Consider the following 25,629-nt stretch of genomic DNA (forward strand, 5'->3'; position numbering starts at 1 on the left):
GGATTATTATGATGGTGGGATCATTTTTGTTTTACATGTTGTAGGTTACAAAAGGTTTGTGCACTGCCATGTTTAAAAAAAAAACAAACAAAAAAAACCAACACACTTTAATACCCATAAAATGAAGACGACTCTTATTTTTGGTGAAGAATCAGAATATAAAAAATGTTCCTTCCTGTTTGGAGTTGCTTTGTATGTACAACAGTTATTCCTCCAAACTCTGGACTGTAACATCCTAAAGATTTATTCTGGGGTATGTTCTTGTCACGATGTAGAAAAGCCATTTCATTGTGCCATATATTGTGTTGAGGTTAACTGTAGCTATTAATATGTCTAGTGATGTCAGTTATTCACTTATTGAGATATTCAAAACTGTTTGTTTAGACGTCCCTTTCAACTTCCCCGGTAAATTGAAGTAAAAGTTACCAAGTTCATAAAATCAACAGTATGACCACTGAAATCCAGCTTCCCCTGCTGACAAGCTGAAGTAATGCCTGTTTATACACATGGTCAAATATAGCCCTCGATATGTTTACGCAAATATGTATCAATCAAATGAACATTCACTGTAAGGAAAGTTTGAAGTGTTACAGCTTTTCATAATATACATGGCAAGCGACTGCAACCCCTTATAATTAAACTCCTTGCCATACAATCGCACCGGGTTTCCAATATCACTTGAAGTAAGAAGCTAATGAAAGGGTATGTTTGTGGAAGTATACCTTATGAAATGCCCTGCAATATAATCTAAAACAGAATAGAAGCATATGGGTTTCACATCAGTGAAGTTTGTATTTCGGTTTAATCAGCACTCACCCTAAATTCTGCCTGCTCAAAAGATGTGCATGTCCCCTCTAGCAAGGGCTAAATATGGGAGAAAAACAGAGATAAATGTTATCATATTATCATATATATATATATATGTGTGTGTGTGTGTGTATGCTAGTTATTCTGTTTGTACCATTGAAACTTTAGCCACTGTAGTAATTAAATGTCCAGACATGACTTATCTGTGTAAATCCTGCTAAATAAATATAAAGCACAAAAAATATAGACCAAAAAAAATCTTTTAAAATAAATAAAAAGCCATAAGCCATGGCTGGTCTGAGTCATGTAGCTGTGAGATATGCTAATGCTAATGTATGCACTCAGTGCTAACTGACCAAATCTAAGAGTAGAAGTTTACATTTGGCTAAACTTTGGTGATTTCTGCTTGCATTCTGATTTGTGCTAAAACTTTTTACAGGGGGTAATAATAATAATAATAATAATAATAATAATAATAATAATAATAATAATAATAATAATATAAGCTTGTAATTTCATGTCATTTATCAATTGGTTTTATTAATGTGTTAGACTGAGAATGACATTAGACTGATGAAATGACACAAGACTACTGTAAATGTCTCTGCACCTGCTAGAGGGAAAGAGAAACTTGTTCTACAGTAACATGATGATTATTTTAAAGAAAATGTACAATGTTAACACAAACGTATATTAAAACTCTGTATATAGCTAGAGTTTTTTTTTTTTTTTGGCACAACTCTTCCCAATCCAGATACAGTCACCACTCTCACTATTTTTGGGTATTACATGGGTGGACTTTTCACCCTGGCTTTGCTTTTCCCATCCTCTGATGGAATGAATAAATATTTACAGCACAAACTCTCCAACATAGTTCACACACAGGAGCAAGACACTTTATCGATAATTAAAATAAATTAAAGAGCTGTAAGGGAAGCTGAAAGAAATATACATGAGCTCCCCTTTTTTATTTGCATATAAGAAAAAAATGATGCATTAGCTCAGTCTTTTAGCATCTGACTGAACGCCCACTGAGTATACACACAATGCCACAAACAAAATCCACAGAATCATCGGAAAATGGCTGTGTTATATGGGAGTTAGGAGAAAACAAGAGAGACAAGTTATTATCTGTGAATCAAAAGAAGAGAGACGATCTGTCAAAAGACAGAGATGTGTCCATTAAATGTCTTTTATCATTCACTCAGATGTACATAGGAGTCTCCTGGCCGGTTAGGAGCCTAAACATGGCCGCTGGCATTGTCTTCATATGGATCTGTTCAGAGGAGAAAAACACATGCGTAACCATGCTAAGTTCCAGTAAGATAATCATGAAACATCACAGCCAATTTGAACAATAATCATTCAGAAATGATCAACAGATACAAGGGCAAAGTTATAACACAAACTGTAGTTAACTGTACTTAACTGTAATGTCCTCTTATAAATAAATATGTACGCAATATCACTGATTTATCACTGATTACAATGTTTAATTTATTAATGACGTCATATTTTAGCAGTTTTAATTTGTGGAACATCAGAGAGAAGATATTTCTTTTAAGTACTGGTGTTATATCTATCATAATCAAGCATTTAGCTAAAAAAAATTTTCTAGATTTTTTCTGTTAAACAACACATTTTTAAAAAATATTGTGTATAAGCTTGTGACTTAATCAGATTCAGGTCTTTAGCCACGCTGTGGTATATGCTGTGCTAATAAGTGTGCTGTGTCAGTTACCTACAGTAGTGTGGACGTTTATTCATGACGGCATCATTCACATAGTTTTGCTATTCTGTATGAAACTGTGTAGAGGTTCTTTCTAGCAAATTATTTGATGCACGCCACAATTTAAAACTGGTGGTCCAGCAGCTAACTCACTCTAGACTTGTAAGTCTAAATTTATCCTCACCTCGCCCACAGAGTTGGACAACGCTTGGACAATCTTCTCATGAGCTGTGGCCACCACACTTTGCCCATTTATTTCAATGATCCGATGGCCAACCCGGACCCCTCCTCGCTCAGCTATACCACCACGCATCAGACTGCATATCTGTGCGCGCACACACACACACACACACACAATGAATTCAGCACTGTAGTGTTAGTACATGAACATTCAGTTGCATCTGGTGGTTTCATTGCTATAATCACAACCTTATAATAGATTCAGTACAGCAATAATAATCATAAGATATAAATATGATACAGTAGCTAGATCTCATTTAGCAGGGCCACGTTAAACATAACCTCTGTATGATTATTTGTCTTACTGTAGACTTGCATTGTGAACATTAATTGTGCACTTTTGTGTCATTTCAGTTGCCTACCGCTAAGTGAACTTTCATTTCTATGGAAATATTTATGGAGACATTGAAATCAAACACATGGCTGCATGTTTTCGTTCAGGTTTTCTTATTAGCACATTTAAAATCTGCATATAAACAGGTGGCTGGAATCACCACTGCTGCTACGCTAGCAGTATAACTCCTGGTTATTTGGAGGGGTTAAAGGTCGGTGCTCTGCTACGTACGATGCCATTCTGCACGCTAAAGCCCAGCTGGTATTTGAGGTCAGGTCTTTTGATGAGGACTGTGGTCACTGGAGGGCAGCTTACGATGTTTAGTTTCACCTGCACCTGGTTCTTTAGACCCTGAAGGACCAAAGAGAGCACAGTTTAAGAAATACACCAACACAAGCACAGATTTTGGTTATCATTACACCATTATTGCATTAAACTTAATCTGGCATTAACCATGCATTATAAAATCTTTTATCAATATTACCTGTGCTGAAAATCACCTAAATTTATGCCACTGCATATGTACATGCACAGCAAAATGAGTAATCCATAAAGGCTGTGGTTGATTATGAAGTGATAAAGTCTACACAACCCACTTTGATGGGAGACTGCCCATGGCAGCCATTTATAGAGCTGTTCTAAAACTAAGCAATAAAAAGTAATTACTTCTAGGGTTCCCAAGTGATACAACAGAAAAGTGTTTGCCTGGAGATCATGAGTGCACATCCCCATGGTGGAACAGCCATCTGTGGCTACGACATGAAGAAAGCAAAACTGCCCATGATGTCTGGGTGGGAGGGATAACATGCTCTCTCTCCCCTGTCAATCAAAGCAATACTAGCTTATGCATGAGGAAGACGGCAGATAATGTATTCCTCCAAGCAGCTTGATGATATGGTTGGCTGGCAATGTGTCTTAGGGGTAACACATCATAGCCTTCACCCTCGTGGTTCTGCAGCAATAATCTCTTCTTTATAAGCACATAATGTTTTATCTCTAGCCAAAGTAAGATAAGTGAAGGGCCTTATGACCTACTGACCCCTGCTCACCTTAATGATGCCTTGACAGGTGGCGAGTGGCAGCCCCACCAGACTAGTATTGTTGATGGACATGATCTGATCACCGATGCTGAGTTTCCCTGAGCGTGCGGCTGGTCCTCCGTTCATCATATTAGCCAGAATCACTGTGGGCAGAATGGAGCCCCAGCCAGACTCCACTATTACTACACCCAAAATTTCACCCTTTTGCTTTTCCAACAGCAGCTGTGGGGAGCGAGAGAGGGGCAATATTTATTTAATTAAGAAACATCTGCAGTAAAATATGGCATAGCATTACCTTAATCATATTTTAATAAAGTTATATGGGGCAAATTCTTAAAGCAAAACTGCTCAACTGGAGAATGCAGAAATACAATAACCGTTCAAAAAAAGCAACCCTCCAGACCAGAGCATATTTTTGAAAGATATATTCAGAGATCCAGAAGTAATAACGACTCGGTCAGCTGGTTCTGAAACTAACTTACAAAATTCCCTCTGAAAGCAATTCTGCTGACCAAACACAAATCAGAGTAAAGACAGTGCAATAAAGTACAAGAATGCAATCACTGTTTGCTGCACATAGAAATGTAATTAAATATTTGGATTCCTTAATCAACAAATCTACAGTATTACCAAAGGTTCCGCAGTTAGTGTGAGATAAAAACAGCAGTTTATCATCATTTTATCAAAGAAAGATCTTGCTCTGTATCTGTATAATAACTGATCTGTATAATAACAATCTTCCACAAACGCCGAGCAAGTGATTAACTGTAAGTTTAGAAAATGATTACAGATCATTTGCTCCATTCAGAGTATCAAACAGTTCTGTTGAGTTTGCGAATGAATACAAAAGTAATGATGGTACCGATTCCGTTCAGATGTGCATTTAATGTTTCAATAAAGGCAGAATCAATGAACAGAGATTTAGAAAGTGAAACTAAGGCAATGAGAGTGGAACAAGACTTGTAATGAGTGGGGTTAAGTGCTAAAGTACCGACTGCACTGACGAGAGACAATGCGAGGCAATGAAGGAACACAACTGACTGTCTTTTGTCACAACTGACAAAAGAAGCTCATTGACAATTCTCTTGGACTGAAAAGACTGATGAGTGAGAAGAAGAGCAGCAGCCGCATTAATCAGCAAGCTTTGCAGCTGACTGAGGCTGATGCATACTCAGCCTGAAAGATATTAGCCTAGGTGTTTTACTGCACATCAGAAACACTGCAGTGCTGCACTATTGTCAATCCCAGAAACACAACCACCACAAGATAGATGGTCTAAAATAAACACCTTGAAAGGTCTTGACTTGAGTACTAAAACCTTCTGTGCCACAAGCAAATATCTGGATGTTTTATTGCTTTGTGGTGTATATTTAGGGCAGTGGAGCTTTTTTTGCAGTTTGAAACAAATCTGATTCAATATGTCTGTTTCCATTTGAAAACAAGTATACAGTGAGGTTGTACAAGTCGGTTCCAATGGATAGTGGATCTCAGTCGATGACATGGTGAAGCTAATTATCTTCACCATGAAAAAAAAAAAATCTTGCCAAAAGACGTAGTGGTTCAACTTATATTACAGTTTGGATTTGAATAACCAAGCTGAGGTTTAATTTTTTTCTCTGGATGTGTAAAAGCTAGTGTTAATTCCAATAATAGTATAATATAATATTGACTAAAGTAATGGTCATCCAGCTTACTGTATGTATGCAAGTCTATAAAAGCTTTAACCATCTATCATGCAAGTGCAGTCTCTTCCTTTTATAGACTCACTCAAATGAAATAAGAACATTTGTAATATTACTAAGCTCCAATAAATCAGAGCCTTTCGGAGACAGTCGAGAGCGGAATATGCACTGACCTCCTTGCAGTTCTCTGAGTTGGAGAAGTGGATGAGGTCATCATTGTACATTTCCTGTGTGTTGATGATGTCACTGTACTCTTTTTGGCTCAGGTCCTCTGGGTTGATGCCGTTGGCTCGGAGGAACTCCTGGTAGGCCACACTGAACGCCTGACCGATAGACTGTGCTATGAGCTGGGCCTGGAGCGAAACAGAAAACAAAAGATAAACAGGACAGGACAAATCAGCTTTTAAGACTTTAAGAATGATCATTAAGACAAAGTTACACAAGAGTTGGTGTAATTCTACATGGTACTATAAGAAATGTGTCATTTTTCTTTTAATTATTTGTACTGAATATCTGCATGTTCTCAGAAAAACAGCGTGTAGCTACTGTATGCTTATCCTTAGCGGGCAGACCTCAGTCAACTGTATATAATGATGCTCAGTATAACATATGAAATGTGTCAAATCTCATTTGGGTTGGCTGACTTTAGATTGATGGCACAAATCTGGCCTGGATCATTTTCATTGATTTTTATATTTGAAAGCAGCCATGTTTGTGTATACACACACACACACACACACAGAGTGCGAGAGAGAGAGAGAGAGAGAGAGAGAGAGAGAGAGAAAAGAATGAGAGAGAGAGAGAGACAGACAGACAGAGAGAGAGAGAAAGAGAGAGAGAGTGAGAGAGAGAGAGACAGACAGAGAGGGAGAAAAGAGAGAGAGAGAGAGAGCGAGAGAGAGAGAGACAGACAGACCGAGAGAGAGAGAGAGAGAGACAGACAGACAGACCGAGAGTGAGAGAAAGAGAGAGAGACAGACAGACCGAGAGAGACAGACAGACCGAGAGAGAGAGAGATAGATCTGATGACTGCCAAATACTTGAATATGATCTAGGTCAATTCAAAGCCAAAATTATTTTTAATACTCTTTTGTTTTACAAAACATCGTGATATGCTCTATTTACAGGACTTATGATGAGTCGATCAATAAAATAAAAAAAAAAAAACATTGTCAAAAATAAAACACCTGATCCAAAATCTCCCCAGCATTTCAGAACAATGTCGGGATGATACAGATACATGTGTACTATCTAAACCATTACAAACTAGTTATTCTCTTTGAGGACTTGCCTATAGAAAGGTTTGCTTAAATCTTTTAAAGATAATAACGTTTTTTTAAAAGGGGAAAATCAGTGTAATGGAAAATAATGACTGCAGATGCTGTCTCATTGCCATGACTGTATTTCTATTGGTCTCTTTTTGACATGCTCTGTATATTGCAACATGTTCATGTGATCTGATTAAAGCATGAACGCAGGCGACTGGACTGCGCAGGATGGTCGATTCAGCACCTGCAGACCCGCATCAGATATGCGGCCGTGTTATTGCACAGCCAGCTGAAAAGTGTTGAAGGCTCTGATGGGACTAAAAATAACTTTGTTCGAATGTGAAAGTGCAGGATGCAGTCTGAATGACTCATCTAATAGCACACAGGCACACTCAAACTTTTTCACTTGGTTTGTACATCAGAGAGGGTAATGAGTCAGTAAGAGTGAGCAGCAGCTGTGATGAGGAGGAGAGTCGGATAGGTTTTCTTCATACTCTTATTATGCTGGTTAAAAGTAATCATACACAAAGGCAGTGCCAGTATCATCATTTTATGATTTTCAAAGCAGTGTTCAATGTTATTTGCTGGGAAAAAAAATTATAATAAAAAAAGAACAATAAATAAATAAATACCTCCTATTGATCTCAACGACCACAGGCAATGCAATTAACATCCATTTTCACCACCATGACATAATCATGTGCCACCCTGGTGGACATATTTTTTTTGCACAGCATTCATATTAGAATGAGTTTTCCAGTCACAGGATTTCCAGTCCTATGTAGAACATCTCTGCTCACTAATAGATTTGTAGTCTACATGAACTGCTTGCTAACTGCAATGCGATTGACTCAAACTTGTAACTAATTCACAAGTCTGCAGTAGACAGTGTAATAAAAATGTTTCTAGTTTCTGAGAAACTTATTGGTTTCTGCTTTGCCTCTCAGCCTTCAGCTCTCTAGAGTCTCCACCCTCAAAAGTTTTCAACAGCAGGATGTCTTAGTAAAAAAAAAAACCTTCACTTTGTTCAAATGTGAAAGTGCATAGTTAAGGCAATGCTGTGAAAATGTAGTTTATAATCAAAGCACGAACACTGCTCCTTAAGTCAACTCAGCAGCAGCAGATCCCATTTATCCTGGTTAAAGTCACACGGGATACAAAGCCTATGCCTGAAAACTGGGCACAAAGCAGGGATTACACCCTAGATGGGATGCCAGTCCACCACACTACTCTAATTCACATCTAACGATCATTAAGTATAACCAGTTCACCTTCAGGCATGTTTTTGGAGGGTAGAAACATCTAACATGGTTACTGAAGAATTAATAAACAAAATAAAGTCAGATTACTTTTGGGAATAAGTTGTTATCTTATTATAAATTTTCGGCCCAGATTTCATCGTTGCATTTATGTACAATTAACCTGACAGAAAAAAGATCTCCTTATTTAGTCTATAGGTGAAACCTATCTGTCTGTCTATCTCTCACAGAATAACCTCCAAGACCCCAACCAGTCTGGCTTTAAAGCAGCTCATTCCACAGAGACAGCCCTTTTAGATGTCTCTGAGAAACTACATGCTGCTAGATCAGCCAAACTCTCATCCGTCCTTATCCTCCTTGACCTTTCAGCAGCGTTTGATACGGTCAACCACATGACTCTCTTAGCCACCCTCAGGAGTCTTGGGATTTGCGGATCAGCTTGGGAATGGTTCGCTTCCTACCTGGAAGGAAGCTCATATCAGGTAACATGGAGGGGAGTGACATCTGCTCCACGCAGACTCTCCACTGGCGTCCCACAGGGCTCAGTACTTGGTCCTCTTCTTTTCTCCCTGTATACTCACTCTTTTGGTGAAGTTATTTCCTCACATGGGTTCTCTTACCACTGCTATGCTGATGATACACAACTTATCTTCTCTTTCCCACCCTCAGATGCCACGGATCTCAGCATGTCTGGCAGAAATTTCATCATGGATGACTGCTCATCAGTTAAAGCTTAATCCTAGCAAAACTGAGCTGCTCTTCATCCCAGGTGATTCATCCCCAGGTCATGATCTTGCTATATCCTTGCACAACGATCTGATCTCCCCTTCAGCCACAGCTCGCAACCTTGGGGTAACCACGGACAATCAGCTGTCCTTTTCCTCTCATGTTGCTAATGTGACTCGCTCATGTCGGTTTCTTCTCTACAACATTAGAAGGATTCGGCCATTTCTGTCCACACAGGCTGCTCAGGTACTTGTTCAGTCTCTTGTCATTTCTAGACTGGATTACTGCAATGCACTGCTGGCAGGTCTACCTATGAACGCAATCCGTCCTCTGCAAATGATCCAAAATGCAGCTGCCCGGCTTGTTTTCAACATGCCAAAGTTCTCGCATACCACCCCGCTGCTGCGATCCCTCCACTGGCTTCCGGTAGCTGCACACATCAGATTCAAAACACTGATGCTGGCCTACAAAGCCAAAAATGGACCAGCTCCCTCTTACCTCAAAGCCCTCATCACTCCTCGCACTGCATCTCGCACCCTCCGATCTGCCAGCACTGCTCGACTGGTTCCACCATCTCTCAGGGTAAGAGGCAAGTATACTACAAGACTCTTCTCTGTTCTGACACCAAGGTGGTGGAATGAACTTCCCCTAGAGGTCCGGACAGATGAGTCACTGGCTCTTTTCAAGCAGCGGTTGAAGACCTACTTATTCAGGAAACAATTCAACTAGCACTTATTTCCTTATCTTTCGCATTTTAAAAAAAAACAAAAACCAAAAAAAAACCCTTTGACACTTTTTCATTGTAACTTTGAACAAATGTTTTAAACTCATGGTATCTTAAGTATGTAACCTATTGAGCCAGCATTAATGTATTCAATGTTAGAGATTTAAGCACTTATGTACGTCGCTCTGGATAAGGGCGTCTGCCAAATGCTGTAAATGTAAATGTAAATGTAAACCATGGAAACGTATTAAATGACAAGCAACCTACCATGTGTAGATGGCATGAAAACACACCAAACACCACACACCTACACAAACACTTTCACACTCTCTCATATGCTCGACTAGTTTTAGCCAACGATAAGACTTACGTCTTCAGACTCGAAGACATGGCAGATCATCTTGTACTGTTTCTTGGCCTCTGGAGCACCGGGGGTGGTCTCAATGCAGTCCTGTGAGGCGGAGCGTGGCATGCGTCTGCGTGCCATCAGAACCACGATGTTTCCGATGTCAGCGATGTATGAGATAGTACGCAGTGCATTGTCCATCATCGTCTCCTGTGGAAACAACAACAGTGTCACTTCTCATTCTGACATCCATAATATTTAATACCTTGTCATTTATATCAAGCTTTTTTCCCCCCACCAGGCTTACATAATGCATCATATTTACTATGCATTACGATCACCTATAAATCACACAACTGCAATTACACCATGCACTATATCTGATGTCATTTTACCCATCAGGAGTTGATCTGCTTTGATCTACTTCAACTACGAACGACAAAGCCAGTAGTTGACCTTCTATTGGTCTGGCACAATTATTTGTTAAATATCTTGCAAAAATTCCTCATGCAGTGATTTCAGTAGTACTGTAGGTTCATCCAAAGACATGACAAGCACAAAACCCGGTCTGAGCTCATCTCTGATTTTCTGGAAAACAATGAAGCATTCATTACTTAGTTATACACTATTGCAACACCAGTTGTGTATTAACCTGATTAACAAGGTGTGGGCCAGTTAACAGCAGGTTGTAGCAGAATTTCACTTTCTTTCCATCTTACACCTGCTCAGATGAACATCATTACTCAGTCAGCACAAGAAATAATCTAATTTGTGTGTGCATGCAGGAAACACACAGCCTTTAACCTTTTCCAGATAGAAAGAGTACAGAGCAGATCCATACATTTTCATTCTGATCACACACCACGCTGCAGGCCAGGACGAGACAATCGCTGCTTTAATCAGCCCTGCTATTCATGTTCCCTCAGGGACAAAGCTACTGGCTTTACAATAAACGAACACTAGGACACAACCTAACAGTTCCTGTCTTTCACGACCTCTGACACCAAGGGCAACCTTCAAGTAACGAGTGTCATATTAAGACTTTTCATCAATTATTCGATATTAATAGTCATTTAAGTAATAATGGGGGGGGGGGGGGGCACGGTGGCTTAGTGGTTAGCACGTTCGCCTCACACCTCCAGGGTTGGGGGTTAGATTCCCGCCTCCGCCTTGTGTGTGTGTGTGGAGTTTGCATGTTCTCCCCGTGCCTCGGGGGTTTCCTCCGGGTACTTCGGTTTCCTCCCCCGGTCCAAAGACATGCATGGTAGGTTGATTGGCATCTCTGGAAAATTGTCCGTAGTGTGTGATTGCGTGAGTGAATGAGAGTGTGTGTGTGTGTGTGCCCTGTGATGGGTTGGCACTCCGTCCAGGATGTATCCTGCCTTGATGCCCGATGACGCCTGAGATGACCCGTGACCCGAGGTAGTTCGGATAAGCGGTAGAAAATGAATGAATGAATGAATGAATAAGTAATATTGTAATTACTATCAGAACCTAATTATCTAATTATATTATGATACACATAGTATCACTGAACTGTATTATGAAATTATTCAAGGTAGCTTGAAGATATCATTTAATACCAAAGGATGCGAAAGAGTTCTGCAAGGTGACAGTTTAGAAAATAACCAAATAATCCTACAAACCAAAAAGAAGAGGAAACCACTGAGAATCGGAAGAAAATAAAGAAACTTGCTTTTTCTTTTTTCTTTTTTTTTTTTTTACACATAATTTTACTTACTAAGAAATCTAAGGACCTATAGTGTGTTTAGATTAATATAAATAAATAAATTACAAAATAATTAATTCATTATAAAATAATGAATTTAAAGAATAATTCATTTTAATGAATAAATTATAAAATAAATTATTATAAATTAAAATTATTGCACTTACAGTGAAGTAGCAATTATTTATACTGTTCCTTTAAGAGATATTTTATACCTGTAAATACTTTTTAGTGCTGATGTAACATGATGTTAATGCGTATTATTCCTGCACATTTCTACTGTAAGGAACATGGGAATGGAAATTAGTTACAGTGCAGGACTTATTTTAGACTACTGCCTGATGAAAAAGAATAAGGCAGGTCTGGGAACGTGCGTTGTCTGTTGCTGCATGCTTCCTCTCTTGTGTGGTGTGTGAAGGAAACAGAGCCGTGTCAGGCAGGGAGAGACACTGCATTGCAGTACATACAGAAATGTACAACGTCCGTGCCAGGCTGCCCACACACTGCTGTTCAGTTACGCTGAAACCTACTCATACAGAGACTGTATAAAGTCTGACACAAATAATGTCTCAGTATGAGCAAATGGTCATGGTCATATATGAATGCACACACACACACACACACACACACACACATGCACACACACACACACATGCACACACACACACACACACACACACACACACACACACACACACACACACACACACACACACACACATGCACACACACACAAATCTGCTCACTGTCTCCATAATATGTAGTGGAAGAAATACATAACATCCTATTGCACATACCTCTTAAACATGATAAAGCCTTTTAACATTAACACACTGACATTATCATTTTGCAAATAGTTTAGACATTACATTAACATGAATTTGTTGTCTTTTAGGTCTCTTGTATTTGTGTGCTGATGGATTTTAGGTGAAATGCAGCTAGTTTTTGAGAGAGCTGTGCACAAACACTGACAGCTTGCTTGCAGAGCAGACTTTTGCTTCTGCAAGTGATCTCAGAGCTGCTGTTACGTCTCTTCGCTGGTGTCCTAATGACCTACAGCCTCACAATGATTATCTACACCAAAGGTTCATCTCAGGCGAACTCTTCTTAATGGAAGCTAGAGCCTAATTTTCCTGCAGTGGTAAGCATATATGTTTTGTAACCTTACTGAAATCGGCAGCAACAGGACATTGCTGATGAATACTGAAATGGCCTCGTGAAGGCAGCGTGAATGTTCTGATCTGATGTCCGTTTGTTATTATTTTTAGGAGTGTAACATAGGCCTAAGGTACACTACCGATAGCTTGGCCATAACCTAAATTACTTTCCTGTGATAATGCGGTAATTAACATTACTGTATAATATAAACAAAAGTGGACACACAAAAGCTGTTCATAAAATGAACTGATATTCAACATAAAAAAGTATCTTAGAAACCTTTTTAAGTCTGTTTCCATGTCTGAACCTCTGGCAAAGGAAATCAGCTTTTGGGCTGAAATATTCGATTTTCAATCCAAAATTGTCTCAATGCAGCTTTACAGAACATAAAAAAATTAAATTAAAGTACAAAATGTTTAACGTTATACAAAGATTAATATTATACAAAGATTCAAGATTAAAATTAGACATATTTAAATGTAATAGCTGTTCATAATATTAACCAGAACTAAATAATAATGTGTAGGATGTATTGTGTTTATACCTGGCTAAAGAGATATGAGATATTTAATCTACATTTAAACTGGGAAAGTGTGTCTGAGCCCTGAACACTATCAGGAAGATTATTCCAAAGTTTGGGAGCTAAATACAAAAATGCTCTACCACCTTTAGTAGACTTTGAAATTCTGGGACCTACCAGCAGTCCTGAGTTTTGTGATCTCAGAGAACACAAAGGATTGCAACGTGTTAGAAGACTAGTTAGATACGTGGGAGCTAAACCGTTAAGAGCCTTGTACGTAGCATAAGTAGCAGCATAAACATAACAGGTAGCCAGTGCAGAGATGATAAAATTGGGGTTATATGATCATATTTTCTTGTCCTGGTAAGAACTCTTTCGGTTGCATTTTGGACTAACTGTATGTGATGCATTACAATAGTCCAGTCTGGAGGTCATGAATGCATGAACTAGCTACTCAGCATAAGATACAGTTTGGATGTTTCTCAGCTTGGCATCATTTCTAAGGTGGAAGAAGGCTGTTTTTGTAATATGGGCGATATAAATATCATGATGGCTTAATTCTTTTTACAAGAATCCACTAACCACATCCTCAAAACAGCCTCAAAGTTTCACTGATCCACCTCCATATTTTACACAAGGGTATGAGGTTACAAAAGGTATATACAGTAGTCCCCTTTTGTTGCTAACAAAAAAAAAAGCCTAACACAACCAGAACACACGTTAGGAAATGTAGCTATAATGATACTTGGTGAAGTGAAGCTCAGGCTTTACTTCACCAAGGCCATTAAGGATGCTCTCACTTGCTGTTTTGAACACTGCATTTAAGAACATGTTTTTTTCAAACCCCATCATCACGCTATGATAAAGACACATTAGTCTTTATCATAGTCTCTAATTAGTCCTGGCAAGAAACTTCTTATGGGAGCTGAAAGCATATGACATATTTTTATGTAATTATTTTCAAACATATCTTAGGGATTTCACTTATACAGACATTTACACTCGAGAGAAAACACTTACTGTATATAAAAGTAGTTCAGACTGATTTATTATTATTATTATTATTATTATTATTATTATTATTATTATTATTATTTTATACAATAATTCTAGAGGCAGCTGTATTAGAGACAGTACAAATATGTTTCCTAAAATAGTGAGACTTACACAACCCTTTCTTTTTCCCTCCTAGACAAAACCTTGGAGATGTATCTTATACATTTAAAGATCCTTTATAATGCAGACACTCATTTTAGCAGCGTTCCGATGAGACATTCGGGTTAGCACTGTGATTACATCAATATAAGAGGCTTTTAAACAGACTGCAGCAAAGCTTTGCCATCAACAGGTGAACATGATGCTGCAGATTTAACCCTCTGAACCAAACTCCTGTACATACTGTAATTATGGACGTTGAAATAATCGCATGCAGCTTACTCAAAACTGTAAAAGAATTATTAATTTAAATAAACAAGAGTAATACAAATTTTATACGTTTTTGAGGAAAATAATAAAAACAATCTTCAAACATATAATCATTATCTAATAGCACCTCTTGTTTTGGTTAATTATTGTGGTTTAATTCCAACATATTTGTCAATAAATCAATAAATTCATTTCTCTCATGTTATTGACTTACTCGCACTTAAGATTTCTACTCAATAGTTTCTAAAAAAACACGATTTCGCTTACCTGTGAGTCAGCGTTGAGGACTTTGATCCTCTGGGTGGAGATGAAGAGATCCACCTCCGTCAGTGTCTGTGTGTCCCCTTCAGAGTTCTATAAAGAAACCCAGACCAAGTAAAGATGAGAGAACGCTCCCATGAGGCACCCTGAAGCCCTCTGAACTTCACATAAAGACCACTGGGGCCTGGATATAATACGCCCCTTGGCCTCCATTGAAAGCACTTTAAACTCTTAATTCATAAATCAGAGATTAACACAGGCTGGGCTTCTGGGGGCCAGAACATATGTGGAGATGAAGCAAATTGAGCTATTTATATTCCATATAGGACAGGAAATGGAATGGAGAAAGCTTGTGTAAAATATGAAATGGCAGCGCTGGTCAGCAATAACTCAAAATCATAAAAAACAAAACTAACTGGATGGATTTTGAACACACTCAACACACTGCACAGTCAGACAGCCATTTCCTACATTAATAAACACAGCACATGCTTAGGGAAGGAAGAGAACAAATAACCGAAACATTACACGAGAGATGTATGCGAGAGAGGTATGACACAGAGGGAAAAGCTGGCACAGTGATTAGTTGGTTAGAAGAAGACCAATGTGTCACTACAGTAAATCCAAAGACTCCTCTCAGTCAACATCAGGCTCAAAGGACTGGATTAGGCTCAGTTAAGGCAACTGGAATATTACAATATCAGTATATAAAAGTCTCTAGTCATTAGGGTTCCTTTGAAACGTCTGTGAATATTAATTAACATCTTTTAATCGTGAAGATGATTTAATAAAGAAACTTTCACTAAGTGACCAATGAACAAGCAAAAGTACTCTTAAATTGTATTAGCCTACATTATTGCAGTTTACATTTATCTAGCCAATATGAATTTATCCTAAGTACGGTAAAAGATAATCATACGCAGAACCACTTCGCTAGCTGCTTTCTCTCATATCACACAAGCTTTGCCTCCCTGCAGCTTCTCTAGTTTCTACACTAAGTAAATCACTGTAGTTATAAAACAAGGGCAATTCTAATTACACAATAAAAACCTGACCGTCATTACCATTATGCAAATATCCAAGTGAGTTTTTTTTAAAACAAACTAACAAAATTAATCTGCTTAAAATAAACTGCACAAGACCTAATTAAATAAATCAAATTTGATTTAGATTCAATTTTAACACTTGTGTAATTTAGTTAATTACATATAATCAATTTGAATACATGTCTGTTTTAATTGACCTGAACCAAACCAATCAGAATAATTTCCGCTATAAGAAAACATCTCTGTGACCGAAGTCCTGTTTGTGAGCTCCTGCCATTTCAGTTTCTGTGTGTGATTCATCCCTCTGATATCATGAAACTCAATAAAGACCAATGACAACTGAATTTCTGTGAAACTACCGAGCTTTCGCTCTAGTTTTCCGTATTTTCTGTATCTCAGATGATATGATGCCACACCGATGTCGAGTGAAAGAGAAATGGTGCTGAAAATGACACGTGACATGCAGGGAAAGGAAGGGAGATGAGATCGACTGTTCTCTTGGTGTTTAATGGTTAGTATGCTATTATTGTGTAAGTTCTTGTTTACACACCGCCTTTTTCTTGATTTTGGCTGCCTTCTGAACTCTCTGTGCAACGTTGGGGTCGCCACATGTGGGAGGTGCAAAGGAGGTGGCAGGAAGCCAAAGGAAACAAATAAGCATGTTAGAAAAAACAGGAAAGTAAACAGGCAAAACATCAGGTGTGGAAAAATTGACTCATGTGATCCATGTGATGACACATGATCCGTCCAAAGTAAACAAAGTAAGCAGCAAACAAGTCCGATACAGACAGACTAATTTACCTGGCATGGAAAATATGGGGCTGATAACTATCATAACACGAGCACGAAAAGATTCATTACATTATACATTTAGATTTGAGCTGGGAAAGATAAGAAGGATAACGCATGCTGAATATGTATTCGATTCAAACATCTCTCATCTGCTACGAGGGAGCCAGAGTATGTATGACACCTTGTTTACTGCACAGACTCCACACTTAAAATGCAACACAAATGGTGTTTGATAAAGATACCATGCTGCATTTGTAGTCTGAATCACACAGATGCAATCTGTCACAGGGGAGTTTACAAAGCACTCCAGCATAAAATTAGCGCTTAATGCTACTTGTTATTTGTTATGCAGTATTCTGCAGCACAGTTTTGAATCTCGTAGCCTCTGTTTTTTTTTTCATTCTGTTCACTTATAATATACACACTGTGAATAAAGAAACAATGAATAAACTTTTTCAGTCATTTGAACATAGGGAGAGTGAAATGAGGGAGACGCATAAAAAGAATACGGTTTCAAAGAGTTCTTGACATCTCAACATTATCTACTAACTCGCACTCAAGTGTCTAAGTTAACTAGGTTTAGGCACGGAGTACATAAATGTGCAATTAACTACTTGTGTAACTACTTTAATATGGCAATTAGCAGAAAAGAGTGTTAATATATTACAGTCAGAAACAGACAGAAACAACCTGTGTAAAATTACACAGTTTTAAACCTAAATGTGTTGTTAGCATAATTAATGTTCGGTACAAATGAATGAAACAACATACAGTCTATTGTTTGATCACATTGTAAAACTTGTTAAGAGGATTACGCTTGGATGATTGTGATTAATTTAAAGATTATTCAGATTTAGAAATGAAACAATGAGCCAGCTAATCTGCACAGCAGTTTCACTTGAAATTAGTTTCGGCTGTAATTTGAACAAGCGATTACTCTCTTTCTAATATGTTATTGTCTCTACAGTTCACAGCATGCGCTCTACATAATCTAAGAATGATAATAAATGAGTAAATATGATAAAGGTTTAATAAATAAACCTATCATCACTAATGTGGTGAGGTTTTTGTTAGAATGAATGTTATAACATAAGTGAGAACAGGCGCTAACATGTGACTTGGGCGTTGTTAAAACACTGTGGTATAAGAGGAATAACACACTCCAGAATGTGTTGTTATATTAAAATAATTGAATCCACATTACACCTGAAGAGCTTTATGTGTGCAGTATGCAAATACCTTCAGTCACGTACCTTCAACTTTAGTTTTCATGCAATAGACCAAGTTAGCATCTTTGTACAAGGATACACATTTAGTAATCACGTCACGTCTCAAAAACATTCAGCTCTCTCTCTCTCTCTCTCTCTCTCTCTCTCTCTCTCCCTCACTTTCTCTCTCTCCCTCACTTTCCATTTAACAGAGGGCATGATCCTGCTTCTCACACTCATGTCCACACTCCCTCAGATTGCAGACCCCTGGCTGGCTTCTGAATAAGCGCACCTTCATTCTCCCTCTTTATTTAGATGTATGAGAAACCACAAAAATAGCCCACAGGGCCAAACTTGCTGAGATGATTTTACATTCAGGTGCATTCTTGTTTCTGGCGTATTGCTCTATTCTACGCTCATACAAAAAACTAACTCCTGAGAGAAACTGAGAGAGAAAGATGAAGTGATGCTGGAGACTGGAGAAATGTGAAGGAGCAGGCAATAAGCATTGCATAAATACTGTATCACCATTGACTGAAAGATCCAGTTCAATAAAACATGAAGTTTTTTTTCTGTCCAGCTTGTCTGTTGAGCAACACTCAACACCTGAATCAGCCACATCTTATTTTCATAGCTTACAGTACATACAATCGTATAATAGACACCAGAATGGATCTGAATGAATTTTAAATAATCTAAAGTAGGATTGTAAGAGATAGAAAGTTAAAAAAAAAAAAAAACACAAAAAGACAAAAATTCTGAAAACAAATATGTAAAATTATAATAAATATGTAAAAAATGCTTTTACACACACCTGAGGTGGGCTGTTTTATTAAAAAAGATGAGATGCACAAAAGGGTGATAGAGAAATTAAAAAAAAAAAAAAAAAAAAAGTTTTTTTTATTCAGTCAACATAAGCAACATAAAATTTCACTGCATTAGGATCAGGGTAGGTTCTGTTGACATATGAATGAACATCAGGTGACAAATTTATTTAGTACACTTTTCAAAACAGTTGTGCACTATGGATGCACCTTTTTCTCCTAGTAACTTTAACAGCTTCAGGCAAATAATAAAAAAAATGTATTAAATACTTTTTAGATCTTGATTTAAGATTGTGAAAACTTTGAATGGTGAGAGAGAGAGAGAGAGAGAGAGAGAGAGAGGAAAACAACAATGAAAAATGTGTGACTGTAAAAGCCCATAATAAAAATAGCAGTATAAAGTGAAGGGAGACAAAGATAGACGTAAGAAAGAAAAATAAATCTAGTGAGAAATAAATTGTGGTAGAGTGATAGAGAAGGGAAATGGTGAGAGAAAAAAATTGAATTGAAAGAGGGGACAAAAAGTAATACACAGAAAAAAAACTGAGAAAATGAGGGAATGGTAATGATTATAAAAAGGACAGTTTTACAATTCTACAAGCCTTTATTTACACAAGTCATATATATATATATATATATATATATATATATATATATATATATATATATATATATATATATATATAGTAAGATTGACCAAACATGGCTAAATTAGGTTAAAACATAGCAGTGAATAGTTGATTTAGTTTAGTTATTAAGATGCTCTGTAAGTGCCGACCACTCTGGTTTGAAATCATCATTAAAACCAAGTACACTTCTCCATGTCCTTTCTACCCTCCCATTTTCTTATTTAACACAGGCCCAGTAGAGCAGCTCCCCTGACACTGACCCAAAGTCCATCTTCAATTTGTCCTGGAACTCTAGGAGGAGACCTGCACACCTGTCAAGGTTGGGACTGATGTCCATCTCGGAAAAAAGGTCCCTCCTCTGCGGGACTGGTTTTACTGGTCTGGTAGTCCATCAGCTGAACATACTAACATGCTCATCTGATGTTAGCGTGGACATCCAGCAATGTAAGAGCTGATTGACAACATGCAGGAACCACAGTCCCATATATGCTGCCAGGCCTTCTACCCTTAGGTCTGTTCCTGCGATGTTTTCCAGCTCCCAGAGTAAGTGGACAGTGCAAAGGCGCTCACACCGGAGATGTCCAGACACCTGCTGTGCACCAAAAGCTTCTCCAGCAGCCAGTGTAATGCACCACATTAGGCAGATGGAGGACACTCTGAGGAATCCAGTGTAGACCGTCCCAGGAGTCATAAACCAGCAGGGCCTGGATGTTTACTAGCAGGTTTGGCATCAGATCCACTCATGCCAGCTTGTGCCAGAGGGACAACGCGGCAAGACTGTTGACGACCAATGTTCACCCCCTGTAGGACATCGTTGGGACCAGCCACTTCCACCTGCTCAGTCTGTCATTCACATGCTCCATGGTACCTTCCCAGTTTTTAGTTCCCAAAGTAGACACCCAAGTATTTAAAACCACCTCTTTTCCACACTAAGGCTTCCGGTAATATAGGCTGCCCACCTCCCCACTCCGAAACTAAAATGGATTCACTTTCTCCTAAGTTGACCTTAGCAGTCATTTAAAATATCAATTAAAATATTCACATCTATCTGTGAGCCTACCAGTACTAAGTCATCTGCATATGCTGAAAGACAAAGAGAAGGTATATTAAAACCACAAAGGTGACTTTTCAATTTACATAAAAGAGGTTCAGAATTGTCTGATACCTCTGTACACTCTATTTCAGTACCTTCAGTACACTCTCAGTTTCAGTGTGCAACAGCTTTATCAAGGCTATACAACCTGGGTTGAACCTGAAGGTTTCTAGCACCTTCCACAAATATTCATGCTCAACCCGGTCAAATCAGACGAGTCTTTATGTCCAGTAGCCTGGAGAAATGTCGCAAATAAATGTACATTAATAAATATAGACCTGTCAGGCACACAGTACGTTTGGTCCTTGTGAATGAGCTGGTCCATTACCATAGTCACAAAGCTAATGCTTTTGAGAACGTCAGGGCACAGTTCTTCAGGTGTGTCAGGTCTCCTTTATTCAGCAGCAGGGTCAGTATGGAGCTGACCAACATTCACGCTGTCCCACACGACAATTCAGCACTTCCTGCCCTATTACTGCTCAGAAAGCCCGGTGGAATTCAACACAGAGACCAGCTATACCTGGCATCCATCCATTCTCCATTTCCTCATAAAGCTCCTGTCCAATTCCCTGTTCGTTTGCTCAGAGAGCTTTGGCAGGTCCATGAGGAAACTCTCCTGCACCATCTGTGCCCCTGATCCCTCACTGCTGTAGTGGGCTCCGTGAAGAGATCCCCGAATTCTGTTCGCACGGTATTTATGAATCTAATCTGTTCATTTATTTGCTCTAAACTGAAGAACTTAAATAGAGCATCCATCTCAGTCATGCTTTTAAAGCCCAAGCGGCCAGCACCCACTGTGCTGTAATGTCTAATAGGTCATTCATTTTGGCATTTTTATTTTTGAAGGCTTTAATATGCCCTTGACATCCTGTGGCTTCCAAATGATGGAGTTTCATTTTTCCCATCTCCAGAGCTTTAACAGATCTCATCACTGTTATAAAGAGCTAAAAGCTGCCTTCTCAGATTTAAAATAATTCCATTAATAAATAAAAGACTCTCTAAAAATAGCATCTCCTAAAAATGCCAGTTAACACTCCACGTTCTCTATACCGATGATACACTATACCATATTGTGGTCAGAGATGCCTGCTGAAACAATCAAACAATTAAAAAAAAAAAAATTCTGCTGATATTTAAAACAGTAAAAACAATCCAATCTTGAAAGGCAGAGTGTGTTATCTATAGAGTGAGACCACATGTACTGTCTCTGTTTTTTATTAAAAGTTCTCCAAATATTACTTAATATTACTTAATAGTTATGACATCACTCAACTTCATTATGAAATTACCAACTAATCTATATGGGTTATGGGCTTTACACACTTGTACTCCTTTGCTCCATTAACATTTAAAGGTGGGGTCTCCGTTGTTTGAGAAATGCTTCAGAAAACTGAGTCGGGCCGCCAAACAAAACAAAAACAAAACTAATGTGTAGCCAATGAGCAGAAAGGGGCGTGTCTTGTCAATATGGGCGGAGAGAGTGTTCAGTGCGCATGTGTGACATCAGCAGAAAGCGGTTTTAACATTGACATGGCGGATAAAAACAAAGAAAGAAAACAAAGTAAGGCTTACGATAAGGCAAGAAGTAGGACCCGTGTTAATATAGGATCAGCTTTCCAGCGCTGGAGAGAACTGAACGTCTTCCGCGTGAAACAGAGATAAACCTTACATGGTACAACACACAGTACTACAAAAACACATTTATATTACCATAGTATTACTCATTGAGTTCATTTACTGTGTTGATAAAAATATATCCTCGGTCAGCTGCCCCCAACAGGTTCTGCCATAATACCTGTCTGGGTTATACTTGGGTTATACTTGTCTGGTGTATGTGTGGGGCGGAGCTATCAAAACAGGGGTGGGACCCATTTGGGTTAGGGGCGTTTTTGTTTTGGTGATCTCGAATGTCAACATTGGCTTTCAAACAACAGAGACTCCACCTTTAATGTGACCATGTGAATCCAGTTCATTATAAAGTGTAGATAAAATAAACAGAGGGTAAAAATCCTCTCCATCCTCACCAGACATCCTATGGTTCATCATCACTTTAGTTATCAATTTCTTTAAGCAAAAGACTTCCACATTAATTAAAGCTCCTTCTCTTCTGAATTTGTTCAACGTCATGGATGAACTGTTTTAATCTGGGAAAAATTCCTCAGTGACAATTTTTTTTTTGCCAATTTGGGGTTTTTGAAAATTCTTTAATGTCCTCAGAACTGTATACAACACTTAGCTGTCCTTCTTGTGAGCCAAAGTTGAACACTGACATACAATCTTCACTGTCTGTCTCTTTGTCTGTATTTTAAACACTGGTTCATCCACCATCTCTGCCTCTGCCAGTGTTTTTTCTTGTGCTGGTAACTCAGGCACTGAACCAATCCAGCGAGTAGGTCCTCTCTTGTGCCAGTTCAGCAGAGCTGGCCTTTTCCCGGTGTTGTTCGACCTCACTGAGCCTTTCCAAGGGCCCAACAGGCTCAGCTACATTTTGTCCCGGTTGCTAAGAAACACCGGGGTCACCCTGTCTGTCAAGACAGGCCTGAACAATATGCCCTGTTTTACCACTTTGAAAATATTTAACGTCAGCATCTGAAGAAACATCTAGTTATTACATAAATGTTGAATTTAAAAACAGAGAATAAACATAAAAAATGTTTTTTTAATGGTTTTCTTTAAAAACCATAAAATAAACGATCTTCTAAATGACAACAGGTGTTTAACTACTGGAAACTTACAACCAAGGGGGATTTTCTTAATGGGGGAGACCATTCGCCCATACCGAGTCAGTTCTTCACCAAGAGCTTCATTCAAAATAAAAGGTGGGTCATTCGACAGCATGACTTTTTTTGCCCGGGGAACTGAGGAGAAAAACTAATATAAGCTTGTTGTTAATCACTATGCCTTTCTGAAGTCCTTATCCGGAGTGAGCGTGCTTCTCCGACACGCTATTCACACACACACACACACACACACACACACACGCACGCACACACACGCACACAAGCTACACTCACAGTTACTTCCTTACAAACACATACGCTTACACAATATACACGCCAACCTCTCTCGCAAGCTCTACACGCCACACTTGCGTATGTGCAGAACGAGAGAAATAAAGAAAGAGATGGAGTGGCAGTGAAGCGTTGCCATGGTTTCATTTGGAACGGCTTTTGATGGATGAGGCACATTAACAGATTCAAGTCCAGTGGAAGAGTTTCAGCCATAAAGCTCCACCCCCTGTGGAGCTGAGAATGTGAGTGTGCTGAGAGGTAGGAGAACTCACATACATGCACAATCGTTGCGTACACTTCATGTCTAACTACACAAGCATGTTTCACACTGCTACATGAGTGGCACTGTTGACTGTGTACCCGTTGTGCGTCTGGAGGAATAAAAACAATAGCCACTCTGGGGCAGACCAAACTATAACAAACATGACCAGGTCTCTATGTTGATCTGTAAAGCTATAATGTTGACAATGGCATACTTGTTGCTGTAGACTGGCATGCAGATGTCACAGATCATATGTTGTGCTTTTCAAAATCAAGTTTTTTAAAATGGTGTAAGGATGGCAAGCATGTAGAAACACAGATGTAACCAGCATCCTGATCTCTGTGCGCCAGATTTTATTTTACTTGTGGTCCACATGGAGCTGGTTTCCTTCCCATCTGTCACAAAGTGTGTTTTTACACAATGGGCTAATTCGAACCCTAGCTTAAAAATGCATTGGCAAGATAAACAGTCCTAGGATCACTGGTGAATGCTGGCCAATCTGGCAAACCTTGTTTAATTAAAAATTGTTTTTGTTTTTTTTTGTTTTTTTTTTAGAATTAACCATTTTCAGAAATGGAATTCAAGTTCCCTGCTTTTTATCTATTAAATAAAAAGTTCTGAAGAAAAAGCCAAACAAATTGAAGTAGCCGGTTTGATTTAGAAGCATGGCATCGTAATGCATTCACAAATGCACTTGCAGTTAACGCGGAGTGTGGCAGTTAAAATGCTGTTGACTAGCACGCAGAGAAAGAAAGAGATTACACCCTGCCACCACTAATCCCATAAACGCTGATTAGACAACATCTCCTGGGGTGTAAACAAACAAATCTCATCTCAACTCATAAAACTAGGACTCAGCCATATTAAATGACATATTATTTGAGACACTGGAAAACGTAAACAATGGCAGATTTGGGGAAAAACAAAAAGGTTACAGGTCTGAATCAAGAAGTTTAGACAGAGAGTTCCAGCTTTAATCTCCTTCCTAATAAAACCCTATCGTCTCTGAGCCTCTTTGATTTACCAGAGGTCTGTAATAATTGAATAGAAATGACTAAGGTAGTAATTTGTCTCTTCCCCTTTCATGGGCAGGGAACAGACATGTGCACCTTGGGCCTCTGGTCCCTTTGAGCATTTTGGACCCAGAAACATTTTGGACAAAGACCCAGTCATGGTAGGACAGGACTGATAAATTAATGCTACTCCAGCTGAATGCTCATGCAGGTCAACCAGATCTGTTGGACCCCTGAGAGAACCCAGTCTTTTTACCAACTTCCTGGTCTAAGGAAAAATAAAGCACCACGATGCACATAACAAAAAAGTTTTGTTGCATTCCAAGCGTTCTGAAATAACCGCTACAGTCTGACTCTGTACCTTGACTCGGCTCACAGCTTCCTGTGCCTGCATCATGCGGATGTTTTTAGACGGGTTTCTCTCCGACAGCAACTGTGTTGAACCCAGATAATTGGCAGCAAAGATGATCCCATCAATGAGGTCCTCAGGCTCACACGGCCCT

The 25,629-nt window shown here is 38.7% G+C and overlaps 1 protein-coding gene across 5 annotated transcripts in view; it reads right to left on the reverse strand.

Moving 5' to 3' along the window:
• Nucleotides 1-1,320: 1,320 nt before the first annotated feature.
• The window catches only part of apba2b (amyloid beta (A4) precursor protein-binding, family A, member 2b), a 96,851-nt gene continuing 72,542 nt past the window's right edge, over nucleotides 1,321-25,629 (reverse strand). For 3 of the 5 annotated variants that reach the window (XM_060859643.1, XM_060859640.1, XM_060859639.1), the window contains 9 exons: nucleotides 25,488-25,629; nucleotides 16,845-16,880; nucleotides 15,255-15,341; nucleotides 10,180-10,365; nucleotides 6,006-6,185; nucleotides 4,160-4,372; nucleotides 3,342-3,461; nucleotides 2,721-2,861; nucleotides 1,321-2,083 (listed from right to left, as the gene is read on the reverse strand). The exon at nucleotides 25,488-25,629 is cut by the window's right edge and continues 4 nt beyond it. In XM_060859643.1, coding sequence (XP_060715626.1) covers nucleotides 2,012-2,083; nucleotides 2,721-2,861; nucleotides 3,342-3,461; nucleotides 4,160-4,372; nucleotides 6,006-6,185; nucleotides 10,180-10,365; nucleotides 15,255-15,341; nucleotides 16,845-16,880; nucleotides 25,488-25,629 — 1,177 coding nt within the window. In that variant the 3' untranslated portion in view covers nucleotides 1,321-2,011. The remainder of the gene's footprint in view (nucleotides 2,084-2,720; nucleotides 2,862-3,341; nucleotides 3,462-4,159; nucleotides 4,373-6,005; nucleotides 6,186-10,179; nucleotides 10,366-15,254; nucleotides 15,342-16,844; nucleotides 16,881-25,487) is intronic. The other 2 variants (XM_060859642.1, XM_060859641.1) reach the window with 1 other exon arrangement.

This window comes from Tachysurus vachellii, chromosome 23 (genome assembly GCF_030014155.1).
Source record: "Tachysurus vachellii isolate PV-2020 chromosome 23, HZAU_Pvac_v1, whole genome shotgun sequence".
Lineage (NCBI taxonomy): Eukaryota > Metazoa > Chordata > Actinopteri > Siluriformes > Bagridae > Tachysurus > Tachysurus vachellii.